The 27,623-nt window shown below is 43.8% G+C and overlaps 1 protein-coding gene across 2 annotated transcripts in view; it reads left to right on the top strand.

Annotated features, from left to right (window-relative positions):
- The first annotated feature begins 676 nt into the window (after nucleotides 1-676).
- LOC139424043 (mitochondrial adenyl nucleotide antiporter SLC25A23-like) overlaps nucleotides 677-27,623 on the top strand; it is a 28,889-nt gene continuing 1,942 nt past the window's right edge. The window contains exons 1-9 of one of the 2 annotated variants that reach the window (XM_071175730.1): nucleotides 677-1,563; nucleotides 22,054-22,177; nucleotides 22,850-22,937; nucleotides 23,052-23,163; nucleotides 23,495-23,653; nucleotides 23,845-23,997; nucleotides 24,467-24,580; nucleotides 24,722-24,889; nucleotides 25,887-26,037. In XM_071175730.1, coding sequence (XP_071031831.1) covers nucleotides 1,345-1,563; nucleotides 22,054-22,177; nucleotides 22,850-22,937; nucleotides 23,052-23,163; nucleotides 23,495-23,653; nucleotides 23,845-23,997; nucleotides 24,467-24,580; nucleotides 24,722-24,889; nucleotides 25,887-26,037 — 1,288 coding nt within the window. In that variant the 5' untranslated portion in view covers nucleotides 677-1,344. Of the gene's footprint in view, nucleotides 1,564-4,648; nucleotides 4,707-22,053; nucleotides 22,178-22,849; nucleotides 22,938-23,051; nucleotides 23,164-23,494; nucleotides 23,654-23,844; nucleotides 23,998-24,466; nucleotides 24,581-24,721; nucleotides 24,890-25,886; nucleotides 26,038-27,623 lie in introns of those variants that run through there. The other variant, XM_071175731.1, reaches the window with a different exon arrangement.

The following is a 27,623-nucleotide window of genomic DNA, read 5'->3' as shown; positions in this document are numbered from 1 at the left end:
TTAACTGGGTCTGTGCCCCATCTTGGCTACCCCATTCAAAATATTCTGGACATGCCACTGGTGGAGAGAGAGAATCTTGTAGTCCACTTTGGTTTTATTGAGCCACTACTGGTCCATGTCAACATTTTTAGAACTGTGTCATGAGCCTCCCTCCCACTGTCTCTGCATAATCTCTCATATCCAATGCATGCTGACCGGGCGGTTTCCGCCACAGTGCGCCAGAGGCGCGTCACGGCATGCAAACCCCATTATGTATCTACTAATACCCAATTAGAGCCTATCAATGGGTTCAATGGGGATGGGGCAGCCAACAGCACCCTTTACTTTCACTGTGAAAATGGAGATCACATTAATGTTCCTGCATTACAAATTCAGAATTCAGTTGAATGAAATGTCCATCAGGTGTTTAGGCCTAAGGATACTGTGGTAGAAGGATACTGTGGATGCCTGTTGTGTGGTAGAGGCTAGATTACAATTACAGTTTGAGGGATTTGATGCTGGTGTGTGTGTGTGTGTGTGTGTGTGTGTGTGTGTGTGTGTGTGTGTGTGTGTGTGTGTGTGTGTGTGTAATATGAGCAGCTGCAATAATGATAACGGCTATGTAATGAACTGAAGGAAGCATCATAATCTTACGAGAGAGGGGGAGGAGAAGATGGACCTGCAGAGGTGAAAGTAGATGATTTTTGTTAGGCTTCTTCTCCTACAGCTACACCTAAACACTCTCACTCTGTTCTAACGTCGAACCTTTCAAAGTAAAAGGGAACTCTTTCTCTCACGAACACTCGCACACAAACACCGCATTGAGCGCGTTGTCAGAGATGACAGCATAGAAATTCCACCCGGTATCCTACATGCATACACAAAGCTGTAGCTGTGGTAAAATATAACGAACACCGGGAGCTTGGTTCGCTTCGTTGCATGGGGGACTCACTGCCTATCCAAAAGGCAGAGCCTGTCCCCTGACCAACAGACTAATTCATTTGAATTAGTTCATGGATTTAATCATCGCCGATGTCACGAGATACGTAACGGATACGGGGTTTAATATTACAGGCACCGAGAGTTTACACCGCGCCTGGTGTACTGACATTCTCGGCAACGACTCGGTATATGAAACCGGTGCCTCGGTAACGAGACCGAGGGAGAACATCAGTTATTTCAGTAAGACTGTCGTGCCATTTCGATATACCATGGTTCCGGGATTTGAATAGGCAGGCTATCGTAACGATGCCCACTGGGAGTCATTAGAACAAAAAGCGCTCCTTTCATTTTCTACGCCTGCTTCGCGGCAGCAGGTTGGGGTAATAGCCACCACCACCAGGATTGCACAAGTCTCCATTTCACATGGGCGAAGGCAGGGCTCGGTTCTGCTTTGGTTGGACCCGGGCTCGCTGTCAAGAACAAGACAAAGGTGTGTCGGACCCTGATAGGGAACCGGAAACGCGAGAGAGATGGGCCGAACTGTTCGACCAACTGGACCTCAATAAAGACGGTAAAGTCGACATCAACGAGCTGAGGATAGGACTCGCTGCACGCGGTTTACTTCGCAGTGACGCGGAGGAGGTGAGAGGAATAGTGATTTTGGGGGTATTCCAATAGACATGTGAATCCCTTGAATTATAGCCTGCATGGCACATTAATTGTGTGTGTGTGTGTGTGTGTGTGTGTGTGTGTGTGTGTGTGTTTGTTCTTGGCTGAGTAAGGAGTAAAACGATTATGTCCTGTCAAACAACACAAACTGATCATACGACATGACATAGGCCAGGGGTTCCTAAACTTTTTTTTTCTGATAGCAAATTCATCAGGGACCCCCTCAAAATCCGAACACAACTCAGACTTTAGAGTGAGGTAAAAAAAAAAAAAAATCATGACGCTGCAGTGCATGCATGGCCAGACTAACCAATACTTCAGCCATGGAAAGTCAAATGTAATCAACAATTGGATGGAATACAATAAGTTTTTAGTTGAAAACTGGATCATTGATGGACTACTGTGGATCCCTGTGAGCCTCCCAGGCCCTGTTGTGCGTCTAAGGGTATATTGTAGATTAATAATATTGTATTGTGTATTGTATTGTATTGCACCAACTTCTTCCACAGACCCCCTGGCCAGATTTGTGTACATTTGTGTAATCTGTTGTTGTGACAACTGCTCTACATTTCGCAATGTTTAAACAACACATTTTTTAAAATAGTTTTTCTGTTAAAGGTCCGAATAGTGAACATCATGTTTTTCATAACATTTGAGTATATTTGGATGAAACCAGTGGAAAAATTACTGTACATTAACAAAGTTGATCATGAAGTTAAATCAAATCACATCAGATTTATTTATATAGCCCTTCTTACATCAGCTGATATCTCAAAGTTCTGTACAGAAACCCAGCCTAAAACCCCAAACAGCAAGCAATGCAGGTGTAGAAGCACGGTGGCTAGGAAAAACTCCCTAGAAAGGCCAAAACCTAGGAAGAAACCTAGAGAGGAACCAGGCTATGAGGGGCGGCCAGTCCTCTTCTGGCTGTGCCAGGTGGAGATTATAACAGAACATGGCCAAGATGTTCAAATGTTCATAAATGACCAGCATGGTCAAATAATAATAATCACAGTAGTTGTCGAGGGTGCAACAGGTCAGCACATCAGGACTAAATGTCAGTTGGCTTTTCATAGCCGATCATTAAGAGTATCTCTACCGCTCCTGCTGTCTCTAGAGAGTTGAGAACAGCAGGTCTGGGACAGGTAGCACGTCCAGTGAACAGGTCAAGTTACTGGTCCCCTCCCCCATGTCAAACACTTGAATTCAGGGATTACTTCTGTCTTTATTTAACTAGGCAAGTCAGTTAAGAACATATTCTCATTTACAATGTCGGCCTACCGGGGAACAGTGGCTTGTTCAGGAACAGAACAACAGATGTTTACCTTGTCAGCTCTGGGATTAAATCCAGCAACCTTTCGGTTACTGGCCCAATGCTTTAACCACTAGGCTACCTGCTGCCCCTATGTAATGTCAAGTAGGGCCGTAAATGTTATACACCAATGGTAGCGTCTTGTAATCTTAACTAATTTAAATATGTAAAGCCTCTTAGGGATCAAATTCCATTAACAGGATCGATTTGACAACATCCAGTGAAATGGCAGAGCGCCAAATTCCAATTAAATTACTATAAATATTAAACTTTCATGAAATCACACATGCAATGCACCAAATTACAGCTACACTTGTTGTTAATCCAGCCAACGTGCCAGATTTCAAAAAGGCTTTACTGCGAAAGCAAACCATGCTATTATCTGAGGACAGCACCCCATCAAACAAACACAGACAATCATAATTCAACCCACCAGGCGCGACACGTAACTCAGAAATAACGATATAATTCATGCCTTGCCTTTGACGGGCTTCTTCTGTTGGCACTCCAATATGTCCCATAAACATCACAAATGGTTCTTTTGTTCGATTAATTCTGTCGTTATATATCCAAAATGTCCATTTATTTGGCGCGTTTAATCCAGAAAAACACTAGTTCCAACTCGCGCAACATGACTACAAAATATCTAATAAGTTAACTGTAATCTTTGTCCAAACATTTAAAACAACTTTCCTAATACAACTTTAGGTATTTTTTAACGTAAATAATCAATAACATTTAAGATGGGATAAACTGCGTTCAATAGCGGATACAAACAAAGTGGAGCGAGCTTTCAGGTCACGCGCCTCTAACAAACAGTACACTTCACTCGACCCTTGTTCTGAACTGCCCTACTTCTTTATTACACAAAGGAAAAACATCAACCCATTTCTAAGGATTGTTGACATCCAGTGGAAGCAAGTGCAAGCAAGTGCCTTAGAAATCTAGATCCCCATAGAAAACCCATTGAAAAAAGAGTGACCTCAAAAAAAATACCTGGATGGTTTGTCCTCTGGGTTTCGCCTGCCAAATAAGTTCTGTTATACTCACAGACATCATTCAAACAATTTTAGAAACTTCAGAGTGTTTTCCACCCAGATCTACTAATAATATGCATATCCTAGCTTCTGGGCCCGAGTAACAGGCAGTTTACTTTGGGCACGCTTTTCATCATGACGTGAAAATACCGCCCCCTAGCCTTAAGAAGTTTAAAACCGCCATCACATGTGCACATCATACGGCTTTGTTTACAAACCATAAATAGCTCAAGTAGAACGTGGCAGAACGATACTGGTAACTCAACTTTTCATCTGTGTTGTAACTTATAGCTAGCAAGCTACATACCATCATGCCGGAAAAAACACACTGTGTTGTGACTGGATGCCATAGTGCTAATTTAACATTACACTATTTCCTGAAGAATGAGGACATCCGTAAGCAGTGGCTGATTTTCATTTCGGGTGGACAGGATCATAACACCCGTGTGCAGTGCACATTTAGAGCGAAGTTGCTTTATGAATTGGGGAGAACATTTGATGTGTCTTGCCAGGAAGCTAATCATGAAGATGGATGCTGAACCATCATTGACAGTGGATCAGTTTATCTTGCAAGCACTGACCATAATGTAAGTATGAGTCTGACACGGTGGCTGTAACTGTGGCTACTTCAACGGTATATTTTCTGCAACACAGCTGATTGTCACTATATGGTTTTTGTTCTTCCATCCCTAAGCCCCCTACATTGAGTCTGAGAACTTACAGCAAACAGCTGATATGAAGGAATGTTGTCCACAAAAGGAGTTCTGGTGTGTATAGTATTTGTAATTTACCCCTGAAAATGATATTCTGCCATTCAATTATGTGGGTTGTTGTCTTATATTTGCTGTAGCTTGTGTCATTGGGGCTCTAATGATCTACATTTTAGAAAATTCAACATCTACTCGGTTTGCACATCTTTCCAGGCAACCAACGCAGCAGGAATGCCATGATACAAAATCAGCTTTCCCAAGACAAAGGGGGGATATGCTGTAGAGCCTGTGAAGACAGACCAAAGAAGGGGGATATGCTGTGAAGCCTGTGAAGACAGATCAAGTGAAGACAGACCAAAGAAGGGGGGATATGCTGTGAAGCCTGTGAAGACAGACCAAAGGGGGATATGCTGTAAAGCCTGTGAAGACAGACTAAACAAGGGGGATATGCTGTGAAGCCTGTGAAGACAGATCAAGTGAAGACAGACCAAAGAAGGGGGGATATGCTGTAAAGCCTGTGAAGACAGATCAAGTGAAGACAGACCAAAGAAGGGGGGATATGCTGTGAAGCCTGTGAAGACAGACCAAAGGGGGATATGCTGTGAAGCCTGTGAAGACAGATCAAGTGAAGACAGACCAAAGAAGGGGGGATATGCTGTAAAGCCTGTGAAGACAGATCAAGTGAAGACAGACCAAAGAAGGGGGGATATGCTGTGAAGCCTGTGAAGACAGACCAAAGGGGGATATGCTGTAAAGCCTGTGAAGACAGATCAAGTGAAGACAGACCAAAGAAGGGGGGATATGCTGTAAAGCCTGTGAAGACAGATCAAGTGAAGACAGAAAAAAGAAAGACCAAAGAAGGGGGGATATGCTGTGAAGACAGATCAAGTGAAGACAGAAAAAAGAATGGGGATATGTTGTGAAGCCTGTTAAGACAGACCAAAGAAGGGGGGATATGCTGTAAAGCCTGTGAAGACAGACCAAAGAAGGGGTGATATGCTGTGAAGCCTGTGAAGACAGATCAAGTGATGACAAACCAAAGAAGGGGGGATATGCTGTAAAGCCTGTGAAGACAGACCAAAGAAGGGGGGATATGCTGTGAAGCCTGTGAAGACAGACCCAACCAAAACTGTACGTCATAATTATTCATTTCAAATCAATTGAGCATTTTAGGCACACACAAATTCCAAATACAAACATTGAAAAGTTCACTAAATATTGCATATTTCAAAATAAGTACTTCAAATACACCAGAAAACACATTGTAGAATGAGTAGATCACTACATCAACAAATTGATAACGTCATAACTCAGAACAGTGAATAAAATGAAAATAATTTCACTACCCATTTAACAAACATTTCCCTTTTCAAAACCCTTACATGCTACATAGACAGGCTCCTGGATCTCCTCTTCAGCAAGGTCACCCTTGATCCAGTGCCGTATGTGGGGAAGATGTGCGAGCTGTCCATCCCAGAACCCGTCTGCCCAGTGTGAGAGGCCTGACAAGGAGGAGGCCATACCTGGTTTTGTCTCCAGCTTCAATCTTCGGGGTGACTGAAGTCAAGTGGGTGACTGAAGCCTGCTTGATTGAAGCAGGTTACATGGTCCCCCTCCTCTCCCGATCCCGTCCCATCAATCTCTGTAGTTGGTTGCATTTCCCAAAGTCTAAGTAATTTATATGATATCACATTTTCTTTTACATAGTTTTTTCTAACATTTGGACGGGAGATGAGAGTTACAAATTGTAAGACTCAATGGGGTCCTGTACACTGTAGGGCAGCAGGGTGCCTATATTGCGGCTTATGGCTCTATTTGATTTTTTTTTATGTCAAATGATGTCTCACCATTATTTCTTACCTTTATTTCTCATGAATGTCCATGTTGATCAATATTTCAGATATGCTTGCCTAATGTAAATGAACAAATAAATGTCTGATCAATACATACAATTCTGAACATATTGTCATTTATAATGCTAATGCAGAGGCACCAATCAATTGTCCAGTACACTTATTGTATGCTGTTTTCATGTACATTCCCTTATGTCTAAGCTTCTAGGGGGACTCAGACTTGAATAATTCTGCCGAAGAAGTGTATCAGTGAACAGTATTCTGTAATTAGATACAAAACAATAGAAATGCAATTGTGTATTGCTGCTGTTTGACTCATATCTAACAGTCCATTATCAGCTCTTTTGAGAACATTTTGTAGAGAAAATGGGTTGAGGAATACTATTTAGGGTCAGAATGACATGTGGCCCATTGTTTACCTGGTCATCATTGACATGTGACCCATTGTTTACCTTGTCACCTGGCAACGACCACAAGGATGTTTCAAAGAGCTGTCATTCAAGGCGAGCACATGATATAAACTCCCCGCCCACTCAGCCTGTTCTTTCAGGCTTCCTGATAGTTAGAGATGGGAGAAAGGGTACAATTTCTTCAATTCTGAGCATTTTAATATTGTAAAAATGTTATGGGTGATGTTTCGGTCATTCAAATTTTTACTTGAGAAATCAGACGACTGTGCGGGACCTTTAAAACAGTAAGACAATGCAGTTGGTTGCATGGACAATGCAGAATAGGGTCCTATTGTGTATGGTGGTCCTATAGATCTGGTAAAGAGGTCAATCGAACTTGAACAAAACAATGGAATTGCCATGGAAACGCGTGGGGGAAAGGGCTCATCATTGCCCCCCAGCAAAATTAGCCTACATTTAGGCTATTGTTTGCATGTGTATTTCACACTATGTTGGGGTAAAAATCGGAGTATAATACTTGTATAGATGCCAACCCCAACACGACGCTAAATTGTAATTATTTCGCCTCTATGGCCTATTTATTGCCTTACCTCCCTAATCTTACTACATTTGCACACACTGTACATAGATTTTTCTATTGTGTTATTGACTGTACGTTTGTTAATTCCATGTGCAACTCTGTTAATGTTTGTGTGGCACTGCTTTGCTTTATCTTGGCCAGGTCGCAGTTGTAAATGAGAACTTGTTCTCAGCTGGCCTACCTGGTTAAATAAAGGTGAAATAAAAAAATATGTTAATGTCATCGTTACCAATTAACTGCATTACAGTTAAAAACAACTTGGACTACCACCACCAATTTCTATATGCTAGCTATACAAATCAGTTTATAGCAAAAGTTAGCATTTAGCAGTCACTTTTAAACCTGAAAAGTGACATCTACATGTTATGCAGCAAAAACAGCCAAATATATCCAAATTGGACTTAAGTAACCGCATTGTGGGCCTGTTACAATACATAAATCATTACGGATTTGACCAATATCCACTTTGTTAGATCAGATTTATTGAATGCGCGCCAGTCTGGTCAATCTGAACGTCTGCGTTCCATTGACTCCTTTACCGCATCTATTGCGTATGACCGCTAGGGGGAAATGACGTTCTATCTACTGCAGTCATAGGTTTAAATCTCAAACAGAACACTTGGCCCCTAAGCCCTTTATCGAGTGGCCACTTGCTGTTGTGTTCGATAGAACTCAATTGAGTCCGCAAGTGTTTTGGCCATGAGCATTGAGACGATGCGCACTCGACATCTCAACTGACATTTATCAATATTCCAAAATTCTAAATCCATTCGCAGGCATTGTCTCACACAACCTGTCTTGTGCATGACTCACTCGCTATGAAACATGGGCACTGGGACAGATGCATGCGCTGATAGATAGTGAAAAAGTTGTACAAACAAAACAACATCTCTACTCCTGCACAAAATACACTGCTCAAAAAAATAAAGGGAACACTAAAATAACACATCCTAGATCTGAATGAATGAAATATTCTTATTAAACACTTTTTTCTTTACATAGTTGAATGTGCTGACAACAAAATCACACAAAAATTATCAATGGAAATCAAATGTATCAACCCATGGAGGTCTGGATTTGCAGTCACACTCAAAATGAAAGTGGAAAACCACACTACAGGCTGATCCAACTTTGATGTAATGTCCTTAAAACAAGTCAAAATGAGGCTCAGTAGTGTGTGTGGCCTCCACGTGCCTGTATGACCTCCTCAGGATGGTCTCCTGAGGGATCTCCTCCCAGACCTGGACTAAAGCATCCGCCAACTCCTGGACAGTCTGTGGTGCAACGTGGCGTTGGTGGATGGAGCGAGACATGATGTCCCAGATGTGCTCAATTGGATTCAGGTCTGGGGAACGGGCGGGCCAGTCCATAGCATAAATGCCTTCCTCTTGCAGGAACTGCTGACACACTCCAGCCACATGAGGTCTAGCATTGTCTTGCATTAGGAGGAACCCAGGGCCAACCGCACCAGCATATGGTCTCACAAGGGGTCTGAGGATCTCATCTCGGTACCTAATGGCAGTCAGGCTACCTCTGGTGAGCACATGGAGGGCTGTGCGGCCCCCCAAAGAAATGCCACCCATACCATGACTGACCCACCGCCAAACCGGTCATGCTGGAGGATGTTGCAGGCAGCAGAACGTTCTCCACGGCGTCTCCATACTCTGTCACGTCTGTCACATGTGCTCAGTGTGAACCTGCTTTCATCTGTGAAGAGCACAGGGAGCCAGTGGCGGATTTGCCAATCTTGGTGTTCTCTGGCAAATGCCAAACGTCCTGCACGGTGTTGGGCTATAAGCACAACCCCCACCTGTGGACGTCAGGCCCTCATACCACCCTCATGGAGTCTGTTTCTGACCGTTTGAGCAGACACATGCACATTTGTGGCCTGCTGGAGGTCATTTTGCCTTTGTCTTGCACAAAGGCGGAGGTAGCGGTCCTGCTGCTGGGTTGTTGCCCTCCTACGGCCACCTCCACGTCTCCTGGTGTACTGACTTATCTCCTGGTAGCGGCTTCATGCTCTGGACACTACGCTGACAGACACAGCAAACCTTCTTGCCACAGCTCGCATTGATGTGCCATCCTGGATGAGCTGCACTACCTGAGCCACTTGTGTGGGTTGTAGACTCCGTCTCATGCTACCACTAGAGTGAAAGCACTGCCAGCATTCAAAAGTGACCAAAACATCAGCCAGGAAGCATAGGAACTGAGAAGTGGTCTGTGGTCACCACCTGCAGAACCACTCCTTTATTGGGGGTGTCTTGCTAATTGCCTATAATTTCCACCTGTTGTCTATTCCATTTGCACAACAGCATGTGAAATTTATTGTCAATCAGTGTTGCTTCCTAAGTGGACAGTTTGATTTCACAGAAGTGTGATTGACTTGGAGTTACATCATGTTGTTTAAGTGTTCCCTTTATTTTTTTGAACAGTGTATGTGCAAGTATATCGTCGCTAGTGATTTCATCAACTGATTTAACTTGTTGTAGCCTGCTTGCTGCTCTCTAGCTTCACTGACAAACACAGGGATTGAATGTTAGCTAGCTAGCTAGCAAAGGATGTTGGGAACTGCACTGAGAAACACTGTGTAGCTTGTAGCTTGTCACTTATCTAAGATAGTTTCACAGATTGCTGTTGAAGTTGTTGACATGTTCCCAGCAGTCAGTCCGTAACATTGGGTCAGCTAAAAGCACAGCACACCAGCAGACTCAATAAGGGCAGAGCAGACTGTTCGCGGATGTCACTTGCCTTTCTCTGCCATTTTTCCAACTTAATGACGTACAAAGCACTTTATTACTATACATTTTTTAATTGAACCTTTATTTAACTAGGCAAGTCAGTTAAGAACAAATTCTTATTTACAATGACGGCCAAACCCGGACAACGCTGGGCCAATTGTGCGCCGCCCTATGAGACTTCCAATCACGGCCGGATGTGATACAGCCTGGATTCGAAACAGGGACTGTAGTAAAGCCTCTTGCACTGAGATGCAGTGCCTTAGACCGCTTTGCCACTCCGTGGCAAATCATTTGAAAGATGTATATAGAGATATACTAACATTACAGAATTGTTGCGTTAGGTACAGTATTTGAACAAAAAAAATCCCTTTTTCCCTTTATGATGATGATCGTGACCTGTTAGTGGTAGTTTTGTAATAACAGCACTGTGATAAAAAATATATATAAAATACATTGTTTTTCAGTAAGGGATTAAAAAAATATATATTAAAAAATTATGTAAAAAAATGGTTGATCTTGTTGCGGACCCCTTCGGTACCTTTTATTAATTTTTTTATTTCACCTTTATTTAACCAGGTAGGCAAGTTGAGAACAAGTTCTCATTTACAATTGCGACCTAGCCAAGATATAGCATAGCAGTTCAACACAAACAACAACACAGAGTTACACATGGAGTAAAACAAACATACAGTCAATAATACAAAAAAAAATAAGTCTATATACAATGTGAGCAAATGAGGTGAGATAAGGGAGGTAAAGGCAAAAAAAGGCCATGGTGGCGAAGTAAATACAATATAGCAAGTAAAACACTGGAATGGTAGATTTGCAGTGGAAGAATGTGCAAGGTAGAGATAGAAATAATGGGGTGCAAAGGAGCTAAATAAATAAATAAATATAGTAGGGGTGAGGTAGTTGTTTGGGCTAAATTGTAGATGGGCTACGTACAGGTGCAGTAATCTGTGAGCTCCTCTGACAGCTGGTGCTTAAAGCTAGTGAGGGAGATAAGTGTTTCCAGTTTCAGAGATTTTTGTAGATCGTTCCAGTCATTGGCAGCAGAGAACTGGAAGGAGAGCCGGCCAAAGGAAGAATTGGTTTTGGGTGTGACCAGAGAGATATACCTGCTGGAGCGCGTGCTACAGGTGGGTGCTGCTATGGTGACCAGCGAGCTGAGATAAGGGGGACTTTACCTAGCAGGGTCTTGTAGATGACCTGGAGTCAGTGGGTTTGGCAATGAGTATGAAGCGAGGGCCAACCAACGAGAGTGTACAGGTCGCAGTGGTGGGTAGTATATGGGGCTTTGGTGACAAAACGGATGGCACTGTGATAGACTGCATCCAATTTATTAAGTAGGGTATTGGAGGCAATTTTGTAAATGACATCGCCGAAGTCGAGGATCGGTAGGATGGTCAGTTTTACTAGGGTATGTTTGGCAGCATGAGTGAAGGATGCTTTGTTGCGAAATAGGAAGCCAATTCTAGATTTAACTTTGGATTGGAGATGTTTCATGTGAGTCTGGAAGGAGAGTTCACAGTCTAACCAGACACCTAGGTATTTGTAGTTGTCCACATATTCTAAGTCAGAACCGTCCAGAGTAGTGATGTTGACGGGCGGGCAGGTGCAGGCAGCGATCGTTTGAAGAGCGTTCATTTAGTTTTACTTGTATTTAAGAGCAATTGGAGGCCACGGAAGGAGTGTTGTATATAAGCTATAAGCTCGTCTGGAGGGTTGTTACACAGTGTCCAAAGAAGGGCCAGAAGTATACAGAATGGTGTCGTCTGCGTAGAGGGGGATCAGAGACTCACCAGCAGCAAGAGCGACATCATTGATGTATACAGAGAAGAGAGTTGGTCCAAGAATTGAACCCTGAAGCACCCCCATAGAGACTGCCAGAGGCCCGGACAACAGGCCCTCCGATTTGACACACTGAACTCTATCAGAGAAGTAGTTGGTGAACCAGGCGAGGCAATCATTTGAGAAACCAAGGCTATCGAGTCTGCCGATGAGGATGTGGTGATTGACAGAGTCAAAAGCCTTGGCCAGGTCAATGGTCGGTAATCTGTTTGTTGACTTGGCTTTCGAAGACCTTAGAAAGGCAGGGTAGGATAGATATAGGTCTGTAGCAGTTTGGGTCAAGAGTATCCCCCCCTTTGAAGAGGGGAATGACCGCAGCTGCTTTCCAATCTTTGGGAATCTTAGACGACACGAAAGAGAGGTTGAACAGGCTAGTAATAGGGGTTGCAACAATTTCGGCAGATAATTTTAGAAAGAAAGGGTCCAGATTGTCTAGCCTGGCTGATTTGTAGGGGCCCAGATTTTGCAGCTCTTTCAGAACATCAGCTGACTTGTTTTGGGGAGAAGGAGAAATGGGGAAGGCTTGGGCGAGTTTCTGTGGGGGGGGGGTGCAGTGCTGTTGACCGGGGCAGGGGTAGCCAGGTGGAAAGCATGACCAGCTGTAGAAAAATGCTTATTGAAATTCTCAATTATAGTGGATTTATCGGTGGTGACAGTGTTTCCTATCCTCAGTGCAGTGGGCAGCTGGGAGGAGGTGTTCGTATTCTCCATGGACTTTACAGTGTCCCAGAACTTTTTTGAGTTTGTGTTGCAGTAAGCAAATTTCTGCTTGAAAAAGCTAGCCTTGGCTTTTCTAACTGCCTGTGTATATTGATTTCTAGCTTCCCTGAAAAGTTGCATATCACGGGGGCTGTTCGATGCTAATGCAGAACGCCATAGGATGTTTTTGTTTTGGTTAAGGGCAGTCAGGTCTGGAGAGAACCAAGTGCTATATCTGTTCCTGGTTCTAAATTTGTGAATGGGGCATGCTTATTTAAGATGGTGAAGAAGGTATTTAAAAAAAATAACCAGGCATCCTCTACTGACGGGATGAGGTCAATATCCTTCCAGGATACCCCGGCCAGGTTGATTAGAAAGGCCTGCTCGCTGAAGAGTTTCAGGGAGCGTTTGATAGTGATGATTGGAGGTCGTTTGACCGCTGACCGATTACAGATGCAGGCAATGAGGCAGTGATCGCTGAGATCTTGGTTGAAAACAGCAGAGGTGTATTTAGAGGGCAAGTTGGTTAGGATGATATCTATGAGGGTGCCTGTGTAGTACCAGGTAGGTTCATTGATAATTTGTTTGAGATTGAGGGCATCAAGCTTAGATTGTGGGATGGCTGGGGTGTTAAGCATGTTCCAGTTTAGGTCGCCTAGCAGCACAATGTAACGATATTCGTAGGTGGACTAAATGGAAAATGTGGCAGCGCCGGAGTGAAGTGCGACTCTGGCAGCGCCGGATTTAAAAGTAGAAGTTCAAATTGTTTGGGTACAGACCTGGATAGTAGGACAAAACTCTGCAGGCTATCTCTGCAGTAGATTGCAACACCGCCCTCTTGGGCCGTTCTATCCTATCTGAAAATGTTGTAATTAGGGATGAAGATTTCAGAATTTTTGGTTGTCTTCCTAAGCCAGGATTCAGACATCCGGGTTGGCAGAGTGTGTTAAAGCAGTGAATAAAACAAACTTAGGGAGGAGGCTTCTAATGTTAACATGCATGAAACCAAGGCTATTACGGTTACAGAATTCATCAAAAGAGAGCACCTGGGAATAGGAGTGGAGCTAGGCACTGCAGGGCCTGGATTCACCTCTACATCACCAGAGGAACAGAGGAGGAGTAGGATAAGGGTACGGCTAAAAGATACCTAGTGGACTCCAGTTTGAGACGCACTGACATAGGCAACTGTGTAGTTCCTGTGTTTACTATAAACAAGTATATTTGTTTATAGCCTACTAGTACAATGAACAGGAACTATAACCTGCTTCACTTATTCCGAGTGTATAGGCCTCTCATATCAAATCTTTAACTACCTGAGCTATGAGCTATGGTCCAGTCTAGCCGGTGTCTCAGTGCTCTATTTTGACCCTGTGATGTCACAGGAGAAGCAGGCAGAGTGTTCTACAGGCAGTGAGAGGCATTTTACTACAGATATTAAAAGAGTTCCAGTGCTATTTTCACCAATCCCCCCAACTCAAGGTGCTTGTCACCAGTGCTATCGGAAAACTCTGTTGCTTCAACACAATACTGATGCATGTTTTTCTGATCTGCCTGTCCCAGTACATTCCAAGAAACACTTTCCTGAATTAATATTTTAAAGGTATGACTGTAACACAAACCTGGTGCAGCCCTGACCCCGCCTGACCTTAATATCAGTGTCTGGCGCACACGCACACACACACACACACACACACACACACACACACACACACACACACACACACACACACACACACACACACACACACACACACACACACACACACACACACACACACACACACACACACAAACACACACACACACACACACACACACACACACACACACACACACACACACATCTTAACCTCAGTCTTCAAATCAAATGTTATTTGTAAAATACTTTGTTAACAACAGGTGTAGACTAACTGTGAAATGCTTAGTTACAGGTCCTTTTCCAACAATGCAGAAAGAAAGAAAAAGTAGTAATAAATACACAATGAGTAAGGATAACTTGGCTATGTACACGGGGTACCAGTACAGAGTGGATGTGCAGGGGTACGAGGTCATTGAGGTAGATGTGTACATCTACTGTAACTAGGAATAAAGTGACAGATAGTAAACAGTAGCAGCAACGTATGTGATGTGTCAAAACAGTTAGTGCAAAAAGGGTCAATGCAGTTCATAGTTCATAAAAATAGTTCATAAAATAGCTACCCAGACTAACTATTTATTGCTTGTGGGTAGAAGCTGTTCAGGGTCCTGTTGGTTCCAGACTTGGTGCATCAGTACCACTTTCCACGCGGTAGCAGAGAGAACAGTCTATGACGGTTGGCTGGAGTCTTTCTTTTACAGTCCTCCTCTGACACCGCCGGGTATAGAGGTCCTGGATGGCAGGGAGCTCGGCCCCAGTGATGTACTGCAAGCGGTGATACAGCCAGTCAAGATGCTCTAAGTGGTGCAGCTGTAGAACCTTTTGAGGATCTGACTGCCCATGCCAAATCTTTTCAGCCTCCTGAGGGGGAAGAGGCATAGTCGTGCCCTCTTCACGACTGTGTTGCTGTGTGTGGACCACGATCCTTAGTGACGTGGACACCGAACTTGCAGCATTCAACCCTGTCGATGTGACCCGGGCGTGCTCGGCCCTCCGTTTGTCTTGCTGACATTGAGGGAGAGGTTGTTGTCTTGGCACCACACTCCCACCACACTGACCTCCTCCCTATAGGCTGTCTCATTGTCGTTGGTGATCAGGCGATTGTGGGGATCAGGCGTTGGGGATCACCGTCATGTCGTCGGGAAACTTAATGAGGGTGTGGGAGTCGTGAGTGGACATGCAGTCGTGGGTGAACAGGGAGTGGTGGATGTGTTGTTGCCTACCCTCACCACCTGGGGGCGGCCCTTCAGGAAGTCCAGGATCCAATTGCAGAGGCAGGTGTTCAGTCCCAGGGTCCTTAGCTTAGTGATGAGCTTGGAGTGCACTATGGTGTTGAAGGCTGAGCTGTAGTCAGTTTATAGCATTCTCACATAGGTGTTCTTATTGTCCAGGTGGGAAAGGGCAGTGTGGAGTGCAATAGAGAGTACCTGAGCTGTGGATCTGTTGAGGCGGTATACGGATTGGAGTGGGTCCAAGGTGTCTGGGATGGTGGTGTTAATGTGAGACATGACCAGCCTTTCAAAGCATTTTATGGCTACAGATGTGAGTGCTTCGGAGCGATAGTAATTTAGACAGGTTACAATGGCGTTCCTGGGCACAGGGACTATGGGAGTCCACTTGAAACATGTAGGTATTACAGACTGGGTCAGGGAGAGGTTGAAAATGTCAGTGGAGACGCTTGCCAGCTGGTCAGCCCATGCTCTGAGCACGTGTCCTGGTAATCCGTCTGGCCCTGCGGCCTTGTGAATGTTAACCTGTTTAAAGGTCTTACTCACATTGGCTACAGAGAGTGTGATCACACAGTCATCCGGAACAGCTGGTACACTCATGCGTAGTTCAGTGTTGCTTGCCTCGAAGCGAGCATAGTTAGCTAGTCTGGTAGGCTTGATTCGCTGGGTTTTGTACTAGGATTAGAACTTATCCCAACCAGAAGCCATGGATTACAGTCAACATCTGCACTGAGCTAAAGGCTAGAGCTGCCGCTTTCAAGGAGCGGGACACTAATCATGATGCGTATAAGAAATCCCGCTACGCCCTCCGATGAACCATCAAACAGGCAAGGCGTCAAAACAGGACTATGTACTTACTGTCACTGTGGGGAAAATGTTGTCGATGCACTCATTAATGAAGCCGGTGGCTGATGTGGTAAACTCCTCAATGCCATCAAATGAATCTCCGGACATAATTCAGTCTGTGCTAGCGAAACAGTCCTTTAGCTTAAACTGTCATCACCAGGGATTTGGGATACTACTGTGTCACTGCGCGTCTGCACAATGTCATGAGTTCAACTCAGCCTGGCTGGCAGAATGGCTGGATTTATGACTCCTGAAGTCATCCCTTTTGCAGGACATTTTCCATTCAGTCCAGATAATATGGTTATGATAGTAGTTGACAATTGGGGATTTCTCTTCACATAAAATTCTATGCACCTTGCATCTGTGGTGTGCATAAACCGATTAGAAAAGTCCCCACAGAGCCCAGTAGAGCCACAGAGCCCAGTAGAGCCACAGAGCCCAGTAGAGCCACATAGCCCAGTAGAGCCACATAGCCCAGTAGAGCCACATAGCCCAGTAGAGCAAGGGAGCCTCGCCCTGGATTCAAGGGGTGTGCTCTGAGAACGTAAACTGGAGCACAGGATGGTCGGCGTATGAGTCCAAATCAAAGTATGCAAAACGAAGCACAGAGGTCACTTCTCGAATACGTACTCTGTTTGTACATCCTTTGAAGTATGCCTCGATGCAAGCTTCAATGCAAAGTATGCACAGAAATATGATGCAACCACGTAAAAAATGATGCAACATTTCTTGAAATCAATGGCGCTGTTATTTGAGCTAAAGAGAGAGAAAATAAACATGAACATTTTGTAATTATGTCATGGTGTAATTGTGGCCCAAATATATTTTGGCTGGTAAAAACATTTGAGTGGCTGGTAGATTTTTCCATCTACGCCTGACCCTTTCCTACCACACCGACTGGACTTTCATGGACGGCAGTGGCACATACAGTGCCTTCAGAAAGTATTCACAATCCTTGACTTTTTCAGCCTGAATTTAAAATGGATGAAATTGAGATTTTGTGTCACTGGCCTACATACAATACCCTATAATGTCAAAGTGGAATCATGTTCTTTGACATTTTTACCAATTTCTTAAAAATGAAAAGCTGAAATGTCTTGAGTCAATAAGTATTCAACCCCTTTGTTATGGCAAGCCTAAATAAGTTCAGTTGTAAAAATGTGCCTAACAAGTCACATAATAAGTTGCATGGACTTAGTCTGTATGCAAAAATAGTGTTTAACATGATTTTTGAATGATTAGCTCATCTCTATACCCCATACACACAATTATCTCTAAGGTCCCTCAGTCGAGCAGTGACTTTCAAACATTGATTCAACCACAAGACCAGGGAGGTTATACAATGCCTCGCAAAGGGCACCTATTGGTAGAAGGGTAAAAAAAAACAGATATTGAATAACCCTTTGAGCATAGTGAAGTTATTAATTAGACTTTGGGTGGTGTATCAATACACACAGTCACTACATAGATACAGGCGTCCTTCCTAACTTAGTTGCTGAGAGGAAGGAAACCGCTCAGGGATTTCACCATGAGGCAAATGGTGATTTAAAAAAAGTTACAGAGTGTAATGGCTTTGACAGGTGTAAACTGAGGATGGATCAACAACATTGTAGTTACTCTACAATACTAACCTAAATTACAGAGTGAAAAGAAGGAAGCCTGTACAGAATAAAAATATAACAAAACATGCATCCTTTTTGAAATAAGGCACTAAAGTAAAACTGCAAAGAAATTGGCAAAGAAATCAACTTTATGCCCTGAATACAAAGCATTAGGTTTGGGGCAAATCCAACACAACACATAACTGAGTAGCACTCTTCACATTTTCAAGCATGGTGGTGGCTGCATTATGTTATGGGAATGCTTGTCATCGGCAAGGACTAGGGAGTTCTGAAACGGAATAGAGCCCTTACAAATACACATCGACTGGGATATTCTGTAATGATGGCAGTGATCACTGTGCAATTGCTTGTGTTAGAAATACAAAAATGACCAAAGCCAAACCCTGTTATATTTTTAAAATACATTTTAGACAGCTTGATGAGCAAGCAATCTTACATGATCTGTACCATAATATTGACAGAGTAAGTCTGTTTCCCGATGTTGACACTGCCTGGGACTATTTTTATATGAAATTTGTGTAGATTTGTGATAAGCATGCCCCTGGGAAGAAGTTTAGAATCAGTGGAAGGGACAGTCCCTGGTTTTCAGATAACTTGGCAGAATTAATTAGAAAGAGAAACATCTCTTGGGCTCAAGCTAGACATACAAGTGCTCCTGTTGACTGGGCCTCCTTCAGAGTGCTAAGAAACAAATTCACAGGATTGATCAGGAATTCCATATCATATTACTATCTAAATGCAGTCACAGAGAAGTTCTGGAAGCTAATCAAATCAGTGTCAGGTTCTAATGTATCCTCTGGCCTTCCTGACCATTTAATGATGGATTCTAATGAAGTGAAGGATAAAGCCCATATTGTAGCGGTTTTAACAAGCACTTCATATCTGCTGGTTCAGTTTTTGATAATGGTGGGCCCAGGCCTTTAATGTAAGCTCTGTTACAGTCAACTATGATACAGGCCCTCATGTCAACCATTTTAACTTTGAGCCTGTTTCTTATGCTGAGGCCTATAAAAGCACTAAAGACAATAGACACTACAAAGTCTGCAGGTCCAGACAACTTGGACCCCTACCTCTTAAAGATAGCAGCTGGTATTATTACTGAACCTGTGGATCACATTTTCAACTTGAGTCTCTTGACCAATTACATACCCAGCATTTGGAAATCAGCTTATGTCCTCCCACTGCTAACGAGTGGAGATCCCTCAGATGCTAAAAACTATGGTCCTATCTCTAAACTCCCTATCCTGGCCAAAGTCTATGAATCCCTAGTGAACTCACAGTTAAAAAAACATCTTAATTGAAAAGAACATACTGAGCAGTGTTCAGTCTGGCTTTAAATCAGGACACAGCATCACAACTGCAGCTATGGCAGTGGCAAATTACATCATTAATGGACTTGATAAAAAGCCACATTGTGCTGATCTGTTTGTGGATTTCTCAAAGGCCTTTGATTTAGTTGACCATGAATTGTTGCTAGATAGACTCAGAAACATTGATCTCAGTGAAGTGGCAGTAAATTGGTTTAGGAACTATCTTTCTGACAGAACACAATGTGAATATACCAACAATCACAAGTCTAGCTTTCTTGAGATTAATAGAGGTGTGCCCCAGGGTTCCATTTTAGCTCCTGTGTTGTTCTGAATTTGTATTAATGATTTGGGAAATGGGATGCAACCAGCAAAGTTACATCTATATGCAGATGATACAGTTATATATTCATGTGCTCCTTCTCTGGTTCAGGCTGTTGAAGAGCTCCAGACTGCTTTTCAGCCACTGCAGGCCTCCCTTTATGGTCTCAAACTGGTCTTGAATATACAAACAACTAAATTCATGACCTTTACCAGAGCTAGAACTCTGCCAGAGAACATTAGCATTGTCACATTTGGTGGCTTATCCGTTGAAAAAGTGTCATCCTACAAACATATTTGGTTGGATGACAAGTTGTCCTTTAAAGTTCATGTGGATAATCTTGTGACAAAGATTAAATTGTAATTGTGTTTTTATTTAAGCTTGTTCATGCCACTTTTCTCTTTGTAATTGATTATGGTGAATTGTTGTATATGCATGCAAGCTCCTCCGTCTTACAGAGACTGGACTCTGTTGATCATGCATCCTTGTGCTTTATTACAAATTCCAAGTCACTCATTCACCATTGCACATTGTACCAAATGCTTTTATTAGGCTGGATCATGTTGTTGTATTGTTGTATGTGTTAATTCTGTAATGTATTGATTGTTGCTGCCTTCTTGGCCAGGTCTCCCTTGAAAAAGAGACTCTGGGTCTCAATGGGCTTTTCCTGGTTAAATAAAGGTTAAATCAAATTTTAAAAAGAGCTAAGCACAGGCAGAATCCTAAAGGAAAACCTGGTTCAGTCTACTTTCCAACAGACACTGGGAGGTAAATTCACCTTTTAGCGGAACAATAGCTTAAAACACAAAGCCAAACATGCACTGAAGTTGCTAATTAAGACAACATTGAATGTCTGTGAATGACTTAGTTACAGTTTTGACTTAAATCGGCTTGAAAATCTATAGCAAATATTGTACAATCCAGGTGTGTAAAGCTCTTAGAGACTTTCTCAGAAAGACTCACAGCTGTAATCCCTGCCAAAGGTGATTCTAACATGCATTGATTCAGGGGTGTGTTTTTACTTTGTCATTATGGGGTATTGTATGTAGATATGTGAAAGAAAACAATCCATTTAATCCATTTTGAATTCAGGCTGTAACACAACAAAATAAGTCAAGGGTACTTTCTGAAGGCACTGTAGGTGATAGTGCACTTGCTTTAAGTAACACTCACACAGAAGCACACAGATAGCACTCCTCAGGTTACAGCTAATCAGTCATTTAGGTTAGCATAAAGGAAATTAGCTTAGGAGATCACTCCACCACACTCAGTAGTTTAGTTTAGCATCGCTCCTTTCACATAGCATCATCCCTCCCCAGCCATGCAGCAGATTAGTTTAGCATTATCTCCACACTCAAATAGTAGGCTAGTTTAGCTAAGCATCATCACCCACAGCTGTGCTTGTCCTTCAAATCTCCTCTGGGAGTTTTCAGACACCACAGGCAATATCCCTCTAGACCAGGATGTATTTGTCTGGGAATGCTTAAATAGACTTTGCTCTGATTATATTTGTGTCATGGAGGAGCGGGGCAATTCAAAGGCATACTTAAAGTTATGCTTGTCATGTGTTATACAGACAGCTTCCATCAGCTACACTTACAGTTACAATTCAAGCATTTATACCTAACAGAAAGTTGAAATGGTGAGGATAAGTGGCAAGATAAGCAAGGATATTCTCATTTGAATTTCATGACAATATGCAAATCCTCCCCGCTATCTCATTAACAATGTCAAGGATTATGTGGATTCTTGAACTGCTTATTCATCGTGGATGTATTCATTAAAAATACAAGACGGACAGACTCAGAAAGAACCCCTTGATAGGCTCAGACAAGATTCTGAAAACGTTGCTTCCAAGATTGAGCAAATCTCTACTATTCTCTCGCTCTTTCTCACTCTTGTTCTCACTCTATTTTCTCTCTCTCTCTCACTCTCTCACTCTCTCTCTCTCTTTCTTCCTTTCTTCCTCTCCTTGTTTGAGAAGCACTAGAGAGGATGAATATAGAACAGTTCTGCTGATTGTTTTATGTTTGCAGGTTATGACCTTGTAAAATAATGATATGCTTTGTTGTCATTTCTCACGCACTCCTTCCTGCTTCTTCCCTTCACTCCCTCCATTTACCTCTCACCCCCTCAAACTATCACCTTACCCTAAATCTCACCCCTGGCCCCAACCCACCCCACACTTTTTCACCTTGTCACATCCCCCTCAACCTCTCTCTCACCCCCTGTCCCCTACACTGTTTGACCCTTCACCCCCTCCCTATCTGCTATTTTTACCCCTCTTCTCAACCCAATCCTACTCCTGCAGATAGTGCGTGAGAGTGACACCAACCATGATGGCTTGCTTGACTTTGAGGAGTTCTCTCAGTACCTGTGGGCCCACGAGAAGGAACTGCGGCTCATGTTCCACACACTGGACCGCAACCATGACGGTCGGCATGGCCACCTCACTCACACACGCACATTTAGCAGACATTCTTATCCAGAGCGACTTACAGTTAATGCATTCACACACACAGAAAATAAGTATTTAAATAACATTATAAACTGGGTGGTTCGGGGGCTTGAATGCTGATTGGCTGACCGCCGTGGTATATCAGACTGTATACCACGGCTATGACAAAACATATATTTTTACTGCTCTAATTAAGTTGGTAACCAGTTTAAAATAGCAGTAAGGCACCTCGGGGGTTTGTGGTATATGGTCAATATACCACAGCCCTTAGCCGTGGTATGTTGGCCATGTACCACACCCCCTCAAGCCTTATTGCTTAGATAATCATGTATTTGAACCCAAGTCTGATCTAAACACACATAAGTAGACACATGTAGGAGGGCCATTTGGATACAATGTCCTTTCACTCGCAAAACACTGTTTAAATTGTTCATACATGCACAGAGCATTCTATGTCACATTGCACTGGTATGGTAATTTATCTGAATGTGTGGTATGACTGCATGAATGGTATTTAGTATCATACCACATTAATGCATGTAGTTCACAAAGTAGCCACACACACACATCACTGTGCTCTAACTGTACTGTATGCCTGTAGGTACATATTGCATATTGTGGGCACTGATGGGATTCACTGTTTATGCAGGGCGCATTGATGTCGGGGAGATTCAACAATCGCTGCACAACCTGGGACTGGAGGTGTCCACAGAACACGCCATCAAAATACTGCAGAGGTGTGTGTGTGTGTGTGTGTGTGTGTGTGTGTGTGTGTGTGTGTGTGTGTGTGTGTGTGTGTGTGTGTGTGTGTGTGTGCGTGCGTGTTGACACTGCTCTGTGTGTTCTCTCAGTATGGACAGGGACGGCACCATGACTATCAACTGGAGTGAGTGGCGAGATCACTTCCTGTTTAACCCTCTTCACAACATGGAGGGCATCGCCCACTACTGGAAACACTCTCTGGTCAGTCAGTACTGCCTATCTATGCCTTCTATCTCTACACTCTCTAGTTTAGATCTTTGCTTGACATGAAGTAGCACAGATAGCATTACATGGAATTTTCAATTATTGATGTAATAAAATGTAATTACATATTAACTATAGAAACTAAAATTTTTACTCTGTAATTACATTTTATGTTATAGTTTACACAGTTTAAATTGTTTCTGATGCTTTATCCAGGAATTTTAGTTTGGTAACCTTAGAGAAGGGTTCATGTAATTTACATTTGGTGAATACAGATAGTTCTGGATGTCAATCAAGTTTATTGATTGGCATCTCTGTGATTTCTCAGATGTTTGACATCGGAGAGCACATGACAGTGCCGCCAGAGTTTTCCCAACAAGAGCGCCAGTCGGGGGTAGTGTGGAGGCAGCTGGTTGCCGGGGCGATGGCAGGGGCGGTGTCACGTACAGGAACCGCCCCCCTCGACCGTCTCAAGGTCTTCCTACAGGTGAAGGGTTACTGTTGTGTTTACTACAGACTCAGAGGTTAGAGGTCAGTGCAGTGCTGATTAGTAGAATTAGGTGTGCTAGAGCAGGGCTGGAACAAAATCCTGCACATCCAGTAGCTCTCCAGGAGGAGGGTTAGCCACCCCTGATGTACAGAATGTTATTAGAGTTACTGACAATGCTGTCTCTCTAGGTGCATGGCTCCAGCTCTAGGGGGATCAACCTGTGGACGGGGCTGAGGGGGATGGTCCAGGAGGGGGGTGTACGAGCCCTCTGGAGGGGCAACGGCATCAACGTCCTCAAAATAGCCCCAGAGTCTGCCATTAAGTTCATGGCCTACGAACAGGTGAAGGAATAGGACTGTACGCACCTGTACACAAATGTGGGTGTAAGAGGCCCCAGAGGTTGATTTGGATTTATTATGGACCAATGTAAGGAGAACACTGATACACATCTGTAAATAAGTTCTGGTGTATGGAGTAGTCATTAGTGAAGCATAGGAATGAAGGAGTCACACACCCACACTGAGGTGTGAAATGTTGCTCACACACACACTCTGTTTCTCACCCTGTCAGACACGCCCTGTGTCTCTACGTGTTGTGTCTCTGACTCTCCTCCTCCACCCCAGTGTGACTCACGTATTCCCCCCTCACCCCCAACTCCCCCAATCTACACCTCCCCCTCACTATGTATCCCTGCCTATCCCACCTCCCACAATCTATCCCTCTCACCCCTTAATCCCTGTATATCCCTGACTCTCTTCCACCTGCCTGTCTCTCCTATCCCCCCTTTCTCCCCTGACTCCTCCATCTTAGATCAAGTGGTTGATCCGGGGCAGAAATGAAGCGGGTACTCTGCGGGTGCAGGAGAGGTTCATCGCTGGCTCTCTGGCTGGAGCCACTGCACAGACCATCATCTACCCTATGGAGGTGAGCGAGGGGAGACAGACCGACAGAAAGATAGACAGACTTTTTATTGAATATAGAAACACAGGACTTTTCTCTCATTTTCCTTCTCTTCCTTGCACACCCTCTCTCTTTCCCCTTTCTCCTCCCTCTCTCACTTCCCAGGTGCTGAAGACTCGTCTGACCCTGAGGAAGACTGGCCAGTACTCTGGCATTGTAGACTGTGCCCGTCAGATCCTGAGGAAGGAGGGGGTGCGAGCCTTCTACAGGGGCTACGTGCCCAACACACTTGGCATCATACCGTATGCTGGCATTGACCTGGCCGTCTACGAGGTGTGTGTGAGAAAGTGTGTGTGTGTGTGAGAGAGAGAGTAGGGCTGTCCCTGAAAAAAAACACAAAAAAACATCTTGGTTGACCGTCTTTGAAATGTATAAACATATAATTTTCCATATATAGACACACCTTTATATGTTTTAATAAAATCAACTATATGCACTGAGCTTGTCTGATGCTTTAAGCACACTGCTTGATGAAATAATTAAGACACACAAATGACTCAAGAGGGAGCCAGAGATCAAGATAACCAGAAGAAAAAAATCTGTTCTCGACCCTCCTCCTCCCGCTGCTGCTAGCCTTCGTAGATTCTGCCGGTACGCTCCTGAAGTTGCCGGAAATAGGATAGAGTGATGGACTGTGCCATCCCCATGGCCTCCTCAATGTTTTAGTCCACTGAGACAGGCACGAGTCAGACAAGTGTCTTGTCTGACATAAAAAAAATACATGTCAACCAAGAGCCTATCGACCAAGCAATTGACCAGTCAACTAAATGTGTGTGTGTGTGTGTGTGTGTGTGTGTGTGTGTGTGTGTGTGTGTGTGTGTGTGTGTGTGTGTGTGTGTGTGTGTGTGTGTGTGTGTGTGTGTGTGTGTATTTGTCTGCCTGCCAACTGTGTTTGATGTTTTCTGGGAAAGCTAAACCTCATCACTGGCCCTGTCCCTTGTACTCAAGTAAAATGCCAGTCAGTATGTATGCTGCTGTTACTGTTGCCCAGCTCTCTCGTAAAAATGACTTTTATGTGTTTAAGTGAACTTTGAGTTTTACTTTTACTAGCAGTCAATGAGCCGTGGTTCTCTCTACTATGTCCTCATTTTTTTTAACACAATAAAATATCGGTCAAATTAACAATGTAGCTTCTCTATCCCTTCTCTTATTCCTCTCTCATTTCTACTCTCACCCCTCCTCTTTCTCCTCTCTATTTTCTCTCTTTTTATTATTTCCTTCTCTTTTCTCTCCCCTCTTCTCTCTTGTCCCCTCCCCCTTTCCATCTCAGACTCTGAAGAATGCCTGGCTCCAGCGGTACAGTAAGGGCTCTGCTGACCCGGGGGTGTTGGTACTGCTGGGCTGTGGTACTGTGTCTAGTACCTGTGGACAACTGGCCTCCTACCCCCTGGCTCTCATTAGAACACGTATGCAGGCCCAGGGTGAGACTGGTGTACAACTGAACTGCAATTATACCTTCTACCTTATTACATAACATAGATGATATTACATAGATAATATAGATTCTATTACATTCTATAACATAATCTATAACAAATGAATTACTACCTACTATGTCAACCTATTACCATATATCTACAGTGCCTTCGGAAAGTATTCAGACCCCTTGACTTTATCCACATTTTGTTACGTTACAACTTTCTAAAATGGATTTAATAAAAAATTATCTTCCGCAATCTACACACAGTACCCCATAATGACAAAGCAAAAACAGGTTGTTAGACATTTTAGCACATTTATTAAAAATTAAAAACAGAAATACCTTATTTACATAAGTATACAGACCCTTTGCTATGAGACTCGATGTTGAGCTCAGGGGCATCATGTTTCCATTGATCATCCTTGAGATGTTTCTACAACTTGATTGGTCCACCTGTGGGAAATTCAATTGATTGGACATGATTTGGAAAGGAACACACCTGTCTATATAAGATCCCACAGTTGACAGTGCATGTCAGAGCAAAAATCAAGTAGATTGGCCAGATGGAAGCACATCAGTAAAAGGCACATGACTTGGAGTTTGCCAAAAGGCACCGAAAGACTCTCAGACCATGAGAAACAAGATTCTCTAGTCTGATGAAACCGAGATTGAACTCTTTGGCCTGAATGCCAAGCGTCATGTCTGGAGGAAACCTGACACCATCTATACGGTGAAGCATGGTGGTGGCAGCATCATGCTGTGGGGATGTTTTTCAGCTACAGGGACTGGGAGACTAGTCAGGATTGAGGCAAAGACTAACAGAGCCACGTACCGAAAAATCCTTTTTTTTGTTCTCCCCAATTTCGTGGTATACAATTGTTTTTAGTAGCTACTATCTTGTCTCATCGCTACAACTCCCGTACGGGCTCGGGATAGACGAAGGTTGAAAGTCATGCGTCCTCCGATACACAACCCAACAAAGCCGCATTGCATCTTAACACAGTGCGCATCCAACCCGGAAGCCAGCCGCACCAATGTGTTGGAGGAAACACTGTGCACCTGGCAACTGTGGTTAGCGCGCACTGCGCCCGGCCCGCCACAGGAGTCGCTGGTGCGCGATGAGACAAGGATATCCCTACCGGCCAACCCCTCCCTAACCCGGACGACGCTAGGCCAATTGTGCGTCGCCGGTTACGACAGAGCCTGGGCGCGAAACCAGAGTCTCTGGTGGCACAGCTGGCGCTGCAGTACAGCGCCCTTAACCACTGTGCCACCCGGGAGGCCCACCGAGAGATCCTTGATGAAAACCTGCTCCAGAGCACTCAGGACCTCAGACTGGGACAAAAGTTTACCTTCTTACAGGACAACGACCCTAAGCACACAGCCAAGACAATGCAGGAGTGGCTTCTGAATGTCCTTGAGTGGCCCAGCCAGAGCCCGGACTTTAACCCGATCTAACATCTCTGGAGATACCTGAAAATCGCTGTTTAGCAAAGCTCCCCATCCAACCTGACAGAGCTTGAGAGCATCTGCAGAGAAGAATGAGAGAAACTCCCCAAATACAGGTTTACCAAACTTGTAGCGTCA

The sequence above is a fragment of the Oncorhynchus clarkii genome, chromosome 13 (genome assembly GCF_045791955.1).
Source record: "Oncorhynchus clarkii lewisi isolate Uvic-CL-2024 chromosome 13, UVic_Ocla_1.0, whole genome shotgun sequence".
Classification (NCBI taxonomy): Eukaryota; Metazoa; Chordata; class Actinopteri; order Salmoniformes; family Salmonidae; genus Oncorhynchus; species Oncorhynchus clarkii.
The sequence above is the reverse complement of the archived record's forward strand: the minus strand, read 5'-3'. Positions and strand labels throughout refer to the sequence as shown.